At 33.4% G+C, this 17,398-nt stretch overlaps 1 protein-coding gene across 8 annotated transcripts in view; it reads left to right on the top strand.

Moving 5' to 3' along the window:
• LOC135213590 (kinesin-like protein KIF13A) overlaps window positions 1-17,398 on the top strand; it is a 590,763-nt gene that overhangs the window by 547,659 nt on the left and 25,706 nt on the right. For 7 of the 8 annotated variants that reach the window (XM_064247592.1, XM_064247596.1, XM_064247595.1 and 4 more), the window contains 4 exons: window positions 3,316-3,387; window positions 10,915-11,060; window positions 11,929-12,107; window positions 12,295-12,429. In XM_064247592.1, the coding sequence (XP_064103662.1) occupies window positions 3,316-3,387; window positions 10,915-11,060; window positions 11,929-12,107; window positions 12,295-12,429 (532 nt within the window). The remainder of the gene's footprint in view (window positions 1-3,315; window positions 3,388-10,914; window positions 11,061-11,928; window positions 12,108-12,294; window positions 12,430-17,398) is intronic. The other variant, XM_064247593.1, reaches the window with a different exon arrangement.

Below are 17,398 nucleotides of genomic sequence, written 5' to 3'. Positions count from 1 at the left end.
ACTATGAAGATCATGTACTGTAGTGGGTTAAGTAACAAAGCTCTCAGCCTTCCCTGCTACGTGCCTCCACCATCCCTTGTCAGCTTTTCATAGTTGGAGTAAATGAGGGGAGAGAAGAGTAAAAGCAGGATAATGGAGAGCTGCAACTATGAAGTGCATATAATTATTTACAGTTCCTGATAGAATGTGACAGGGAAGTTTGAATGCTCGGTTAAAGCTCAACATACTGCAGTACCTGGTATACTAAGTCTATGTCTGCATTAACTTACAATTTCTTAGTCTGCTTTAATCTTTTATGCAAGTCGGACTCAATACATAGTTTTCTTTGATAAATGTACTAATTATAATTATCTCATTTCTTTCTCTAATCCTTTTTTTTCTTTCCCCATAAGTATACTTCATTTTATTGATTTATGTGGATATTTTATATTAATACTACTGCCCTCTTAATTTTTACATTTTTTTTCTGCGGAAATGGTGAAATGTTATAAGCCTATCCTCAAATACAGTACTGAAGTTTGGTATTCATATAGTTGTTAATTAATGTTCTTATTTCATGCTGCAGATTTAAAATTAAAGTTTTATAGCAATTTGTGTGGTTAAATTATGAAGCTTTCCAGGTTATTTTAATACAAACTATAAAGTATACATCTCAGCAATGAAAGCCTTTCTGTGAAGTATGCATTGATGATAGCTTTATGTGAAGAGGTACAAAATATAGTGCAAATATGTAGTCTGCATAGGAGCAGGTAGTATGAAAACCCGTTTATGAAAAGGTAAATATCAGTGAAAAAGCAAAGCTCTTTTAGAAATGGTTTGTGTGTATTTTATAGTATTGTGATACCTGATATTTTACAGCAGGTTAATGTGTTTGCTGATGCTGTTGCAGACTTTTAAAAAGTCTTTTTATCTGAATTTCAGTGTTAGAGGTCTCTGTCAACTTTCCATGATTTAGCCTATACTATAATTTTATGGAATTTCATGATGGGCATTTTCTGCTTTAGTGTACTAGTTCATTAAAATCAATTGGTTATTTTATAGTTAACAAAGATAACTCTCAATTTGAGGTAGGAGTATAGAAATTTGTATGATTTTTGGTGCAAATATAGAAATCACTTTAAAAAATTTTTGGTAAAAAAATTTAGAAGCAGAATTCGTATGGAAGCCTGCCTATGAAATTACCATTGACTGTAACCATCATTCAGTATAATTAGATGTCTCACAGTTAACTTGACGAATTTCCTCTGAGTGTTAAATCACGGTTTGTTTGTTGTTCCCTTTCCCGGCTGTTTATAAAGAGGTACTTGCTCTTAATATCCAGATTTCAGAGGAGACTAGAATCCTGCTTGTCATGGACTTGAATGTGTTGGTGTAAGAAGTATTGTACATTGGTTATTATAAACAACAGTACTACGTTAAAAACATGGAAGACTGAGTGTAACTACTTGAAGATGGGTGATCTGAATGTGTTTCCCAGCGTTATGCGGAATGGCTGGTTTACTGAATGTTGTCATTAATTCATTTTAATTATACTGAAATTGTCTGTCTGGTTAATGCATTATTTATCTAAATATGGAAGTGATGACAGATTGAAATGCAGTGGTGTACAAAGCTTAGATGAAACTGAACGTCTTGAGCATGAAGGATTTTAGTTAAAGCTGGTCTGGGTATTATTAATTGTTAATGTATCATGAATTTTTACTGTTCTTTACTTTAAGTCATTTACTATTAAGGTTTATTTGCAGTATAGTACACAAAATTAGGTGGTCATTCAGTTTTCATAGAGCAGGATAGCACACTTACAATGTAGATGAAAACTTGTGTTGTTTTATCATTCATATTTTGATTGTATGTTTTCAGATTAATTTTCAACCTCATTCATCTCTCAACAAACATACAGTAATTAGCAGTCACGAGCTGTTTTTCTGAACTATCTGTAGCTTATATGTCAGTGAATAACCAGTATTTTTTCTGTAACTGTAATGTATAGTAATGTTAAGCCTCAAAACTTCATAACTTTGATAAGATATATATGTCAGAGAGATAATTGAATTTTTCTGAAGTGTATGGGTTTTGCCCCGTGCTATCACCAACATCAGAAATTGTTAGTCAAACTCAGCAATTATCTTACCAGGAAACCAAAGAGCTGTAAGTGGGAATGTTGATTCAGTTATTTTTGTAGGTAAGGTGTATGTATTAGTTTTGTTATTGTGAAGATCCAAATACTGTAAAAAGGTCAGATTTGTTTTCTTGTGTTTGTCAGGAAATATTTTGGATTGGAATTTGAACTTTTAGTAAGTAAAGTTTAGATACTTAAAAGATATTCCTTGTAGTTGGTTACTATTAACAGTGTGCCTTCTGCAGTGTCATAAAGGCTCATTGTGGCATCCCTTAGGGCCTCCACATATTTGCTTTATTTTAGTTTTCATCAATTCCTCTCACTCATTCCATTTGACTGTGTTACTTCCTCCATTTTCCAACTTCAATTTTCTTCCTTCATTTAAGAATGGGTCATTGGTGCCAGCTTTATGGCAGTCTAGAAATCTGACTCAGTGGTCTAGTTAAAGTTATAATTATAATGCCTGAATATTTTAAAGGAAGATATGCTTTCCTAAATCACCGTTATTGTAAGGTGCTATCAGAATTTTGGGTTATGTCAAGCATATACATACATGAGGATAAGCATACATGTTAAAATGCACTTTAACCAGAATGCTGAGTCATATGGATAAACTTTAGGGTTGGAGTGAAGGATCTGTTGTTAAATAAGGGGTGGAAAATAGGAGCAAGATACTATGTGAAAAGAGAGCAAGGGGAATGGCTGAGAAGTCAGGAGACAAGAAGCAGTATAGTTGAGGGCCAAATGGATACTGCAAAGCACCTTTAGCACTGCCAAGATTGCACTACTGTTCAATGCTCTGTGTTCCTGGTTTGAAAATGAGTAACTAGGGTTTATGATCTGAAATTTACAAATGGAACATATTGTACATATCCTGACATGGACACAGGTTGTGATCATACTGTTAATCTTGGCTTCCTTGGCTCTATCTTTTCTGTGTACTAGGTACTAACCAAAACTAAAATTATTTAGATTTTTGAGTGGTAAAACACATAATAGACACAGCTATTAACTCATAGATAATTGTTTTCAGGTTTTAATAACATTCATGTGCTTGAATTATTTTCCATAAACTAAATATGACTAACGGTTTATTAGGTGCCACTCCTCAAATGAGAACCTCAGCCCTTTTACAAACATTGTTTGTGGTTTGTTTGTCCTTAGGGGATGCTAATCTATTGTGGTTGGTTTTACAGCTCGTCCTACGTTCCTCAATCTGAACCTGAACCTCAACTCTCTCAGACTTCAGGGATCCACTCCTGCCAAGTGTATGTGCTGTTTATGTCATCCTTAGTGTAGTTGTTCTCCCATAGTAGCTGCTGCATTGTATGATTTTGAAGTTTTTCTGTATCTTTCTCTGATTTGTCACTAACTGCATCGTGGTCTGAACTCACTCTTGTTCCAAGAGAGACTACATACTTAGAAATGCTACTCATTAGTTCTGAAGCTTTCATTAGAATGTATGTAGTTATACACTTCTTTTTATTTGATCTTCCAATTATATAGTAGGTACATCATCTAGTTGTGTATTCCATGTAAGCATGAATCAGATCAGTGGTTGGCTAACTTTCGCAGAACTTCATTAGTTTACATCTCAAATGAGAATAAAAATTAGCTAACAAGCCTACGGTCTTAACATATATTGCCAACCTCTTGCCACTCCTCAATGGATTCCCTGGGCCAGAAAAAAACTGATACAAATTAATATAAAATTTGTTCTTTTGTGATATTGGTTTATTTTGGGGGTGGGGGTTTATAACTTGATAAATCACTCTTGAATGACTTTTTGTCTGTATGTCATCTAACATTTGCATTGTGCCATATGGGGGACCCATAGAAAACAAGTGCAGTATTGCCTTGGGGGAAGGGTGTTTTATTCATTGAATAACAGTTGAATAAGCTATAGCAGATATGAAATTAAATTATTGGGTAGTTAATATCGTTGAGATTCTTACTTATGTCAAACAAAAATAAGAAAAAACACCAAATTCCCTATTCCCATGGTTCACATTGTTAGTCACCAAATTATTATTCAAGGTCACTTTTTATTTTGGTAATTACTGATTGCTGACCACTGGTTTTAGTAATGATACTCTAATTCATTGCTATACAGTTTAAAATTACCAATATTTTTTTTTTTTACTTCATACGAACAAAATCTTATATAGCATGCATGTATAGACATTGTATACAAGATTTTTTGTATTTTGCATAGAATTTATTTGTATGATTTTATTAGATACTTTATCCTTGGTATGTGAAAAATTTTTGCATCAAGTGGTTGGAAGATGTAAAAATTTTCTCCCCACAATGATTTGAAAAAATGTTATGAAATATCCAAAGCAGCAGCCATAAAATACCAGATATCAAGAACAGATACTTCTCAGTGATAAAAAAACCTTTGCCACATGACAAATCATATAAAGTAAAATTAAATTTGTTGGATTTAATATATAATTTTGTTTATTATAGACAGAACATACTGTACCATATTTGCCAGAATGTAAGACACACCTTTGCATAAGATACCCATATTTAACAAGCATATTTTGCTAACAAAAAAAAGGTACACATAATGTTGTGCATGCAATGCTGTTGATATGAACTAAAAGCAAGTAAGTGCAATAAAATTTATAAAAGTACAGAAAGGGAGGAGAGAGGAAGAAGATGGGGGTAGCCAGGGTGGCTATTCTTCACCGCTATGATTAGGGGTTACCTTTCTCACCTTTGAGACATCTATAGGCTCTGCAAGATGTTTCCTTCACCTCTCTGGTACATTGAACAAGTTTTGCTTCATTCTCCAGATTCTTGAATGCCTTGGTTCTGTTGGCTGAGGTGGAAGTGATAAAGGAGAAGGTCACCCTTAAAAGTTAACAAGCACCAGTTCCCTGGTTAAACAGTCCAAGTTTTTTGGTAGGGAACGCAACCGGGGATTAAAGACCGATATTCGACCTCTCTCTCTTACCGAGTTTGTTTCAAATTTGTTTGTTCATTTTTTGAAGAGAGAATAGTTCTTACTTTTGAGAGAACTAGAAGACAAATGATATTTCTATATAAAAGGCTCTGGGTTTTATACCTAGGAAAAATACAAATTATTATTAAAATGTTTTAATTTTATTTAATACAAACAGTTGAAAAGAAGGACACCACTGAAAAACAGAGCTGGGGAAATGTACAATTATTGTACAATTATCTTACTGGTTAGAGTACAGACAAAGAATGTGTGTGTGTGTGTTTTTTTTTCAAGTATGGCTGACTACTGAAAAGGAAAAATTCTCAAGATGCATCTCTGTAAGTAGCATTGCCACATTATTTAGCAAAGGTGGAAGGAGTCCAAGGGGGTAGATGGCTTTCAGCTAGATGAGATGTGACACTATAGGTTAGGCTAGGGAAGATGAGAATTTATCCATGTAAATCACAAGGCTGTACTTTTAATAAAGGTTGAGGAGTGGGAGGAGATCTAGGGGGCAAAGGCTTGCTGCCCAGGCAGGACATGATTCCCTAGGTTAGGTTAGAGAAAGTCAGTTCGGGAAAAGTAGGTCTCTATAGATTGTACCTTTTGTATTTTACTCTATGACTTATTCCCTGCCCCAACCCCACAAGGTCAGGTAGGACCTGACAGCCTAGGTTTGGTTTTATGCTGTGATCCAATTAGATGTACCATAAAGACAGTGTCTGGTAGGTGAAGGGGTAGGTGTTATATATGAACTAGTGGTTTTGCCACTAATAATAAATAGAAAAATATTACAAAACCACCATAGATAATAAAATAGTATGCAGTAATAGCGAAGAAAAATTTGTAAAAATTGGAGGCATTGTTATGTATTTTTACCTTTGGCTTTTTTCAGTACAGTGGTACCTCATTTGTTGAACGTTTCTTATGTTGAACATTCCTTTTTTTGAACAAAATTTTTGAGAAAATTTGTATTGTTTGTTGAACAATTTTTCGTACTTCAAACTCATCGATTATCTTGTTTATACTTGTTTGATGGCCTACTGTGTCCTGCAAGAAAAACAGTATTAACACGTTTTTTCATCAACAATATATAGTTTAATGATAACCATATTTGACAAAATAAATAAAAAATAAATATAAAATTTAGCATAAAAGATGTACAAAATTGTACACTTTCATGGGAAAATGACTTGAGACTGAATGAGGGAGTGTTGATGTGTTGAGGAGAGAAGGAGAAGAGAGAGTTAAAATATTACTGTGTGTATGTAAAAGCAATAAAAATTTGCATAAAAAAAGGAATTTCACAATAAATTTAACAATGATAAAATATGAAAACAAATGCAAAACAGAACAATAACATAATCTTAATTGGGCCAGTGTTCGGTGCACCGAGTGAGACAGTATAGTTTAACTATATTCAACAAAATAGTAAATGAACAAAGCTATTCACAATAAAATTTAGCATAAACAGTTAACAAAATCATTCGTCATTACGGTGATGCACAGCTAATTTGAGCGCCTCAGTGGTGTGGTTGGTATGGTGTTGGCGTCCCACCTCGCTGGTCGCGAGTTTGATTCTCGGCCATTCCATTGAGGAGTGAGAGATGTGTATATCTGGTGATAGAAGTTCCTGAATAACCACCGGTTCCATGCAATGTAAAAACACCATATTACAAACAAACAAACACAGCTGATTTGGGATAGAGGATCAGTGATCAAATAATTTTAAGTTATCATGCATTGTGATATTGTTGAGGATAGAAGAGAGTCAAATCTTTACTATAATATGTATGTAAAAGTAGTACCAATTCAATTAAAAATTAAAATGTTATTTCACAATAAATTTAACATAATGATAAAACATGAAAACAATCAAATGCAATACATACAGTAATAAAGAAAAAAAGTCTTATTTGAGCAAGTGTTTGGTGCACTGAGTGAGATGATAGAGAGGGGAAGAGAGGGAAGACACGGGGTCTGCTTCCTACTGACTTACCAGCGGGATTGGGATGATTATTTGCCCATTTCTCTCACTTACACTCAATTTGCCCAAATCACTTCTTTTTGTTATGGTAAAATACCTATCTAGTGACAATTGCTTTTTATGATTTTTTACCTGTGTAAAAGAAACTAGCTCCACAATAAATACACTGGCACTACGTTCAGCGTCTGCGTGCCTTTGATTGTTTGTTTTAATGACTTCCTAGTGAAAAGTGATTTAATCTTTTTCTTGCATGCTTTACTTATTACTTATCTGTTTGCAAAATCCTCATGTTTATTTTAAATTCTCCCATTTGCCAACAGTAAGTTGATGTATTGTGGCATAATTAATCTCTTTCATGCACTTAAGATCCAAGTGTAAACATGTCAACAATCATACATACTGTTTACTCTTGCTCACAGACACAATCGGACACACACACCATTGATTCCTTTCATTATCCTCAAAAGGTTTCCATCTCTCCTCCCTCCATCCCCCAGCCAGCTGTGTGTCATTTTCACCAAACAGTTCGTAAATTGTATACGAAACAAAATGTCTAAAATTTTATACCATATAATGCACTGTTTTATTACTTTACACTCTTAATTTAACTTTTGATCACATTAATAATAGAAAAAATATGTGAAAAGGGGGACTTTTTGGTTTGGCTGAAAAGAAGATCATGATTCCCTTTACTTATGGGGATATTTATTAAATTCAAAGTGTGAGGTACTATTGTACTTTATTCATGTATTATTGATAATGTAGAAGAAACAGTTTGCGTTTACCATAGGGTTACCATTGCTCAATCAACTCTTTAGCATAGCATACATCAACATGTACTTTCAGGGATTGGCCTTGAATCATTAATACTACAACCTTGTTAGATGCACTGTAATTTATTTTTTATTTTTTTAATAAAAGCATTATATTTACTGGCAAATATGGTGTATAAACACTAGTCACTGAGATACTTTTAATAAGAGATAAGGTATTGACTCATAACCTTCCCTGATATTTGGTATATACCTGTAACACTGCAGCTTTTGTAGGTAGTCCTTTTTCTTTCCATTTCTATAGTATTTGCTATGAAAAAATTATTTTCTTTAATGCAACTTTATTAAATTCTTAACTCCTTTTATAGCATTTTAGCCTGGATCCCTCCTCCTTTTAAGATTGTATTTACAGATGGTTTAATCTGACCTTTTGATCGTGGGCATTGCTGTGAGGCTTGCGATACTTTAATTTCCAACCTTGTCAAACATCGTGTGACATGGCCTTGGTGGTTTTACAAAACATATTTTTAAGTATTTGCTATTTTTTTTACTTGTTAAGCTTTTTATGTTCCCAAATTGAATTGTCTTGAAAATATTGAAGAAATTATTCTTTCCCGAAAACCTTTTATGTGCACAATTTAGTAAGTCTTTTTAAATGTTGAGGATATGCTTTACAAATATAGTTATACTCCTGGCAGACTACAAAGCCTGTAATTTTACAATGTGAGGGGGTATTGATTTCAAAGGACATCTTTATTATGGTACTGTGATATACATTTTCAAAAGCAGTATAATAATTATAGTACATATCCATTTTCTTGTTATTCTTCATTTTGGATATGTTTGTTTGTCACTCGTAAAACCTTGGAAATGCTTTTGTTCCTGTGGGGTATGGGAACTTTGAAAAATATTTTTTAGTATAAATAGTCTCTTTGTCTGTGACACATTAGTATATATAATTGTAGCCAGTGGTAAGTATACTACTATTAGTATTGTAATTTAGATATATGTTACAATGAGACTCCAGTGGAAACATATTTATTGTGTTGGGTAATTTGTAAATTTATAGAGTATGGCATTGTACACCAAGTTAAACACTATACGAAAAGAGAATAATTTGCTCTGCTTCTTTCACTGCATCATGTAAGTACCATAGTTCTCCACAAATTTTCAGTGTCAGGTAACAGGTATGTATGCAAACTGCTTTATGTGTTGAGTTGGAACAGATGCTGTACAGTGATTTAAAAGAAGCTGTACTTCTTTCTGCTTCATTCCTAATTAATCAGTATTCTCCAGATTTTTAAGCACTTACTGTATTGTTGTGTATATAGGTGACCAAAGTACAATATGTTTCAACTTTAGAAATTGAGATTATTTTGGTAGTTCAATTTATTGTATACAAAGTTCAGTACCTGACCTGGTCTGGAACAACTAGGTTTAGTGTACTGCTTTGATAAAGCATTACAGTCTCCGTGTTAATCGATAGGCCTTGCATCCTGAGAACTCATTGTCTGAATTGTATAAAAATAACTGACAGTACAGTGTTTGCTTGATGTATTCTAATTGTGTAAGTTTAAATAGTTGTGCCCTTTACCACATTTCTTATTGCATGCACATAGATGATATGAGGAGTCTTTTTTTTATTGTGTCAGTAGTATTTACTGGATATGCATCTGTTGGAATCAGGAGCTTAACAAACTCCTACTACAAAATTTTAATAAAGTATATTTGCATTTCAAGGGCATTTCAGCAATCTTCATAATTTTAGATCTGTTGAAAAAACTTCAATGTTTGGCAAGATGATGTTGATTCAGCAATGGTGTGAACAGTGAAAAACTCACCAAACTCTTAAATCCAATAGGGGGTTGGAAGGGGGAAGGAATGCAGATGTGAACTCTGCAGAAAATGTAAAAATGGAAAAGCATAAAATACAGTAATTAAAAAAAAAGGCTTAAAAGCACAAAATCAGTAAGTTGATGTATACTTGGGTTGCACCACACACACACACCTGATGGAATCGGCTATGATGAAGAATGACAGATGTTGCATATATCTGTTAATTACATATCAGATGACTGTTTATCTGTTAGTTAATTTTCAACTTTCTTTCAAATTTCAACCATTAAGTCTAGCTGACTTTTTTTCATCCTAGTTATTTCTCTGATTTCTTTGTTTACTGTTCGACTCATTTACAAGGCAGGCCTCAAGTTCCTTTCAGTTTTTCTTTGCTGTCTCCTTATTTTCTCATTCATTATTATATTTTTATATCATGATTAATATGGTTTTTGACTACTGGCAAAAAAGCATAGTAACTATTCCTTTTATAAGTAAACATTGTTTCATTACTTTTATATTTGGAGTAAATGCTGCCAACTGTTCTAAGACTGATATTTAACATAAACTCCAAGTAGAAATATTTCTTTGATTGTTGGTAAAATTCAGTATAACTTTGTTTTTTTCAATGGATCTAAAAAAGAAATGATAAAGTGAATTTAATTAATATTCCTTTATGGGGGCACATATTTAGTAAGAGAAAGATGTTTTCATTGCATTCACAATTTTAGTTTCTAGTTTTTGGATATTAGGAAACAGAATACACATGGCTTAAAGGCAAACTTGCAATATAATAATTTTTGAGACCACAGTTTCACAGTTACCATAAGCATTATGGGTTCATGTATAATGTGCCAAATTAATATATATACGTACAATATTCCCTTTTACAGTGCTTTTTTTATTCATAAAATTTTTTATAAAATAGTTTATTTTTAAAGTGGAGTAAATATTTTTCATGACTAGCTTATATTTTATATTTACAAAATTGTAAATTTGCATTTTCCATTTAAAGACTAATGCATTAATGCATATAGACCAAAAGAAAAATGTGAAAAGCATGTGCATGCATAATTTTTTCTGTGTACTGTATTTTATATCTTGAAGCTATAATTTTAGGTGCAATTTTAAAGCAACATTATGGCTGACATGCATTTTTAATTTTTTGGGAAATTCCAGTTTTATTTAATGATTTTGGATTGTTATTGTTGAGGGTAGGGGAAAATAACGATGTAATTTTTTCCTGTAGCCTCACCTAGTCCTGGTCCAATGAAGATGACTCCAAGGATGACAACCTTGCATGAAGAAAACACAAGAGAAGCAGCTCCCTTATTGCACATGCAAGAGGAAGAAGAGGAGGAGGATGAAGAAGAGGACTTAGTTGATGATGAAGAGGTAAGCCACATACTATCAAAAGTAAGTAGTGTATATTTAGTCTAGTTCACTGAGAGCTACCCTACCCAAGGCCACATATTCGAAGACTGATCAAAATTATTTTTAAATTGAATTTAGTTTTTGGAATGGTGGACCAGTTCACTGACTAGGACCACAGCTCTTCACAGTTTATTAACCAGATCTGATTTTGTTACCAAGGGAATATGTCACCCATCTGGATGTGGGAGCACCCCGAGAGAGTGCTTAAGGAGGAAACCTTATTAGAGTAACATAACCACTGATGAGATGGATATGTATATGTATATGGATCTTTAACATCATATCCTTATGGCTGATTAAGGTTATTCAGTCAGTAACTCTAGGTTTTATGAAGACTGTGACCTTAAAGTCAACAGTCATAAAGTCTGGGTAGTTTGAAGTGGGAAATATCATTCAGCTGTTTTCATTGCTCTAGCAATGTGTTGCTTATTTCACTACTTTTTGAGAAGCATCAACCATGTCCTAGGGGTCTATTTAGAGCTTTCAAGTTTATTGATACTTATTTTTAACACAATTGATCTCATATTGGACAAAAATGCTCAAGAGCTGAAACTTCCACTATCCAGTTGCATTTTCCTGCATTGGCTTCAGCTTGTGAAGGTGGCAATGCTGTGAATGACTTGATGTGTATGGGTGCTTTCTCTAATGAAAGATATGCTACTTCATTGTTTCTATTTTACAATGTTAGTTGAAATTCTCTTGAGTAAAATCATCTTCAATTTTATCTTTTTTGGTAGAGACATTGAGTTAATAATTTTATTTGTAAAATTAGTTACATTTAAAATATAATAGTTACATTGAAAATATAATTATTTATTTTTCATTTCAGAATGATAATCAAATAGGAGTTTCAGGGGGAACTAGCGGCGAAGAAGAATTTAGTGAATTCACATCTTACAGAAGTGGAAGCTTAACAAGTGGACGACTTTTACTTACTCAGAGTCGTACTTTAGATTCCTTAAATGAAGTTGGTGCAACGAAAGCAGGAACTCCTTCAACTGTATCAAGGTTATTTATGGTTTTGTAATGTAGATTCACTTTCTATTTGATGGCATTGATTAGATTATTTATAACGAATGATTTTTCAACTTGTTTTTTATATGGTTTAAAATGCTACTTGATTCTGCTTGTACTAGATAAATAATTTGAAAACCAAATGTTCACCTGTCATGATAATCCTTAATTCTTCCTACAGCGGTTATGGATCTGGTGCTGTCTCGTCAACAACGCTAAGTGAAGACTCTCTTTCTGTGCGCAGTGTTAGTGTAGATGAAACTCCCGATAAGGAATTGCCAACAAATCATACTGTTATGGATGTATCTACAATAAGGTAACAAATTCATTCTGTTCAGTTTTGAGTTGCCTTGACTGCACCCAAGTATTTAAATTCTGCACATTAGTACTGTATTAACCCTTTAATGCCGATTGGACTTATTAAACATCGACAAAAATTGTCTGTCGGGTGCCGAACCAACATACGAAACGTTGATGAAAAAAAAGTTTTTTTTAAAATTAGTGGAAAAATAGTTATAGGCCTACTAGGCGAAAACTTTTGAATCACGTGCCTTGTGGGATGCTGGGAGTTCACGGATCAAGCTGTTGTTTTGTTTACAATCGTTACCCAGGCGCGCAAGCGCGAATTTCTTTCTTCTCGCACTAAAAAGCATCAGCGACACATCTCAGAAATTATTTCGTCACTTTGACATCATTTTTGCACCTTTTATATTAGCCATTACATAGAGTTTTATATATGAAAATGTGCATAATTTCATGTAGAATACAACCAAAAACAACTCAAGGTTGTAGCGTTTATCAGTTTTGAAATATTTTCATATAAATAACGATAAGTGCCAAAATATCAACCTTCGGTCAACTTTGACTCGATGGAAATGGTTGAAAAACGCAATTATAAGCTAAAACCCTTACATTCTAGTAATATTCAATCATTTACCTTTATTTTGCAACAAATTAGAAGTCTCCAGCACAATATGTTGGTTTATGGTGAATTTATGAAAAAAACATTTTCCTTACATTCGCGCAGTAACTCCTCCGAAAAAAATCAGAAATTTTTTCGTCCGATTGTTATAATGTTTGTACCTTTTTAAATTAGCCGTTACATAAAGCTTTTATATATGAAAATGTACGCAATTTCATGTAGAATACAACAAAAAACCACCCATGCTTGTAGCTTTTATCATTTTTGAAATAGTTTCATATAAATAACGATAAATAGAAAAAATTCGACCTTCGGTCAACTTTAACTCGACCAAAATGGTCAAAAACTACAATTGTAAGCTACAACACTTACAGTCTAGTAATATTCAATCAATTACCTTCATTTTGCAACAAACGGGAAGTCTCTAGCACAATATTTCGATTTATGGTGAATTTTTGAAAACAGCTTTTTTTATGTCAGCGAGTAACGAATTCATGCATCATATTGTGATAATATTTTCTCTGTGTTGCTTTGATTGTTTTACAATTTGTTATATACCAAAATTAATGCAATTTAGTGTACAATACAACGAAAAAATAGTTAACTCATTAGCTTTAACCGTTTTGCTCACAGCACGATTTGTATACAATTATATATGAAATTTTTTTTCATGCTGTCATATATTCCAATATTTATATATGATAATGATATTTTTTTCATTTCTGATGGTTGCATACTAAACTTCAGGCAATGACAAAAAATGGAGCCAAAAATGAACTCTTAAGCGTGCTGTGATTTTAAAAAAAAACTTTTTTTCCGCTTCGGCGCTCACTCGCCAACACCGCCGGCATACGGGAGACACTTTCGGAAATACCGGCTCGGCATTAAAGGGTTAAATTCTTCTGTTCATTATTAGTGGTGTATTCCTTATCAGTATTTTACTTACAATGAATAAAAGTATTATTAGGGATATATTATTTTTTGAGCTGCTTAGGACATGAAGTAAGGTTGAGGACTTGTTTTGGAAATACATATGTAAATTTTCATAATAAAATTTATTATTTAGATACTACTTACAGGCAGTCCTTGGTTATCGGTGGGGGTTCCGTTCCCGGGGATGTGCCGATAAGTGAAAACCACCTTTAACCGAAACTCAGCGATTTATGGTGGCATAATGGTGCCGATAGCTGGTTATCGGTGCCATAAGCACCCTTATGGTGTACCATAAGAACCCTTATGGTGCACCATAAGAACCCTTATGGCACCGATAACTATAACTCGTCCCATTGTGGCACCATAAATTGCCAATTTTATGGCGCTAGACAAGCTCCATAAAACCGGATCACCGATAACTGAGTCCGCCAATAACCAGGGACTGCCTGTACCTACTGTTAAAGTTAGCTTATATCTCTGCACTGATTAGGCGAGTAGGCATTCGTACAAAATATCAAATGGGTGCCCTGATGACCGTCTAGTTCACCTGTTCTCGACCACGTGTATTTTGAATGTTTTAGCTCTTGTCAGAATTCTCCTTGACAACCCACCAAGTTTTGGGGGGAGCTGGGTGGAGTCTACTTTAACAGTATTTAAGTATCCAAATAATAAATTTTATTATGAAAATGTATATTATTTGAGATGAATCTTACCTACTGTTAAAGTTAGCTGATTCCCACATTAAGAAGAGAACGGTGGGTAGTCAGCCAGTCGAGCCAAAGGTTTCTTACATGAAACCCAAAACATTCTTACCTGATCTAGAATCCTTTCTGGATTTTACTATACTATCACCAGAAGTTGGATTCCATTCAGGCGGTAAGGCTCTCATACGTATGCAACAAAGAGCAGCCTTGCGTAGAAAACAGCTGCAATTCAGCCAGAATGAAACAGAAGCGGTGTGTGTGAAGGAACCCCTGTGCCTGGTTCCAAAAGCCCTATAAAACAACAGTCACTTAAAATAAATATCTTTATGATGTAGAGGTACCAGATTAAAAGACAAATGCCATTAAACCTTATTACCATCCGGGGCAAAGGCTAGAAGTCTGTTCCAGACCCATAAGGAACATGCAGGTGATGACCATCAACAAGAATTCATTGCAAGTGTATATTGGATGGTTCAAAAGGTTCAAAATAAGATTCAGTTTGCATAATGTCAATACGTACATAGTTTTGATGAATCCATAAAAGAAAAAAGATAAAAGATTATAACATTCCGATGCAAAAACTGAGTTAATAACCAGTATTAGAATAATCATTAAAAAAACTCCAAAGTAAATATGAAAACACAAACATAATCAAATGCATATGCGCTACATGTGATATGCAAAAAATTTAAAAACGTTTTGTAACATTGACGAAATGGAAATTGGTTGAGACCAAACTACAGATCAGTAATAGTAAAGTAAAAAAAAATTTCTTTCCAATAGTGAACTGAATTACTGTTGTGCCAATATTCATGAGTCAACTGAAATAAGGTTACATTGATTTTATTTTGGGGGCAGTTACCGCTGGCTTACCATCGAAGCATATTAAACATAGGAATGTGAGGCAAGTTACAAAACACTGAGATGAATTGGAAAATTAATTAATGAAACAAAATATGATATAAATGCTAAAATATTCTCCTGTGTACTGTAAATATATAAGTATGATAGTGTTCCCAGTTAAAAAAAGAAAAGAAAAAAAAGCTTAACAGTGTCCTATACCTGATGAAAGCAGGGTAAGTACATACACAAGGATTCGGTGATATTATAAGGCAAAATGGGAAGTCAACGATGACAATAAAACAGAAGATTAATGTATGTAATACCTTTTTAATACATTTCTCAAAAATAACATACCAGAGTCTAGCCTACAACACAATATTAATAATGTAATACTTTCTAAGTGTAATTCATGGTAAGGGAACCCTATAATGTAAAAATGCAAATTTACTGAATTTTAAGCAACAAATGAATATAATTATTACTATAGTCGGTTCACTTAAGGTAGATTCTTGGGTAAGTCCTATACCTATGAGATGCTTGTGTGGTAGCCTCTGATTGGCTGGTATCAGGAGGTAGACTGCTCGCTTGATTAATGTCCCATATTTTCGTCTGTAGCTTGGAAAACTAGCAATGTGTATATTTCTTCACTTATCTCACTTTTCCACATGATAGGAAAGTTTGGTCATACCATAATAGGATTTGGCATTAATTGTGCAACTAAATCATCTTTTCTTGAAATCGATAAGATAAAACACAAAGGAATTACAATGAGTAAAAGTGAAGAGAGAAACATTTAATTCTTTATACCTGTTTTACTTATCACTGGATTTTGCATCATTCATGCGTTCAAGATAGAATAAAACTTGTGTTTTTATACAGTTCATCCTGAATACACTGGTGCTTTCAGATTTTAGATGCATAGGATATGTGAAGAGAAAATGAAGAATATATCTTATTATGTTGCATCTGTACCTGACTCAACCTGAAAGGAAAACAATCTTACTGAGTTCTTTGTTGTTAATTACTTTCCTTGCTTTCATCTGCTTTTTAAAAGGATCCAGCTAGGCGCTAGAAATTATCCTATTGTTAAGACCTCAGGTTTGTAGCTATGAAAAATACAAATTGTCTTAGAAAATTTGTAATTTCATATCACTCAAATAAGTCTGATATCTCTTTCATTTGAAAATATATTAATATAAGAAAATTAGGAACAATATACTGAAATAACCTGATTAAAACCTAGGCAGAGTTGAAGAGTGCAAAGTCTGTCCATAGAGTTCAACTTCTTCCCTGGACTGAATTTCCCCTGGCCCGCCTAGATCTGAGGCTTTAACGATACCAGATGCAACCATCTGATTATTTTTTTCTTTGATCAGATATGTCCAGACATACTCACATAATATATGATATTGGATTGAAAATGTTCAACAGTCATAAGGGAATTCCATGTATTTATTTACAGAAAATGTAATAACATAACACTGTAAATATTGTAGAAACTGCAACCTTCTTATATTGCTAATTGGCAACTCAAAGCGCAGATCACTGTCTCTCGGCAATACTGTCACACTTGACTCATTTACAGATGCAACATAATAACAGTTATTCATCATTTTCTCTTCACATATCACACGCATCTAAAATCTGAAAGCACCAGGATATTCAGGGTGAATTTATTGTATACTAATACAAGTTTTATCTTATCTTGATCACATGAATAATGCAAAATCCAATAATAAGTAAAAACAGGTATAAAGAATTAAATGCTTCTCTCTTCACTTTTACTCATTGTGATTCCTTTGTGTTTTATCTTATTAATTTCAGGAAAAGATGATTTGGTTGTACAATTAATGCCAAATTCTATGATATGACCAAAACTTTCC

The sequence above is a fragment of the Macrobrachium nipponense genome, chromosome 43, assembly GCF_015104395.2.
Source record: "Macrobrachium nipponense isolate FS-2020 chromosome 43, ASM1510439v2, whole genome shotgun sequence".
In the NCBI taxonomy this organism is placed as follows: domain Eukaryota; kingdom Metazoa; phylum Arthropoda; class Malacostraca; order Decapoda; family Palaemonidae; genus Macrobrachium; species Macrobrachium nipponense.
This window is presented reverse-complemented; position numbering and strand designations above follow the sequence as displayed.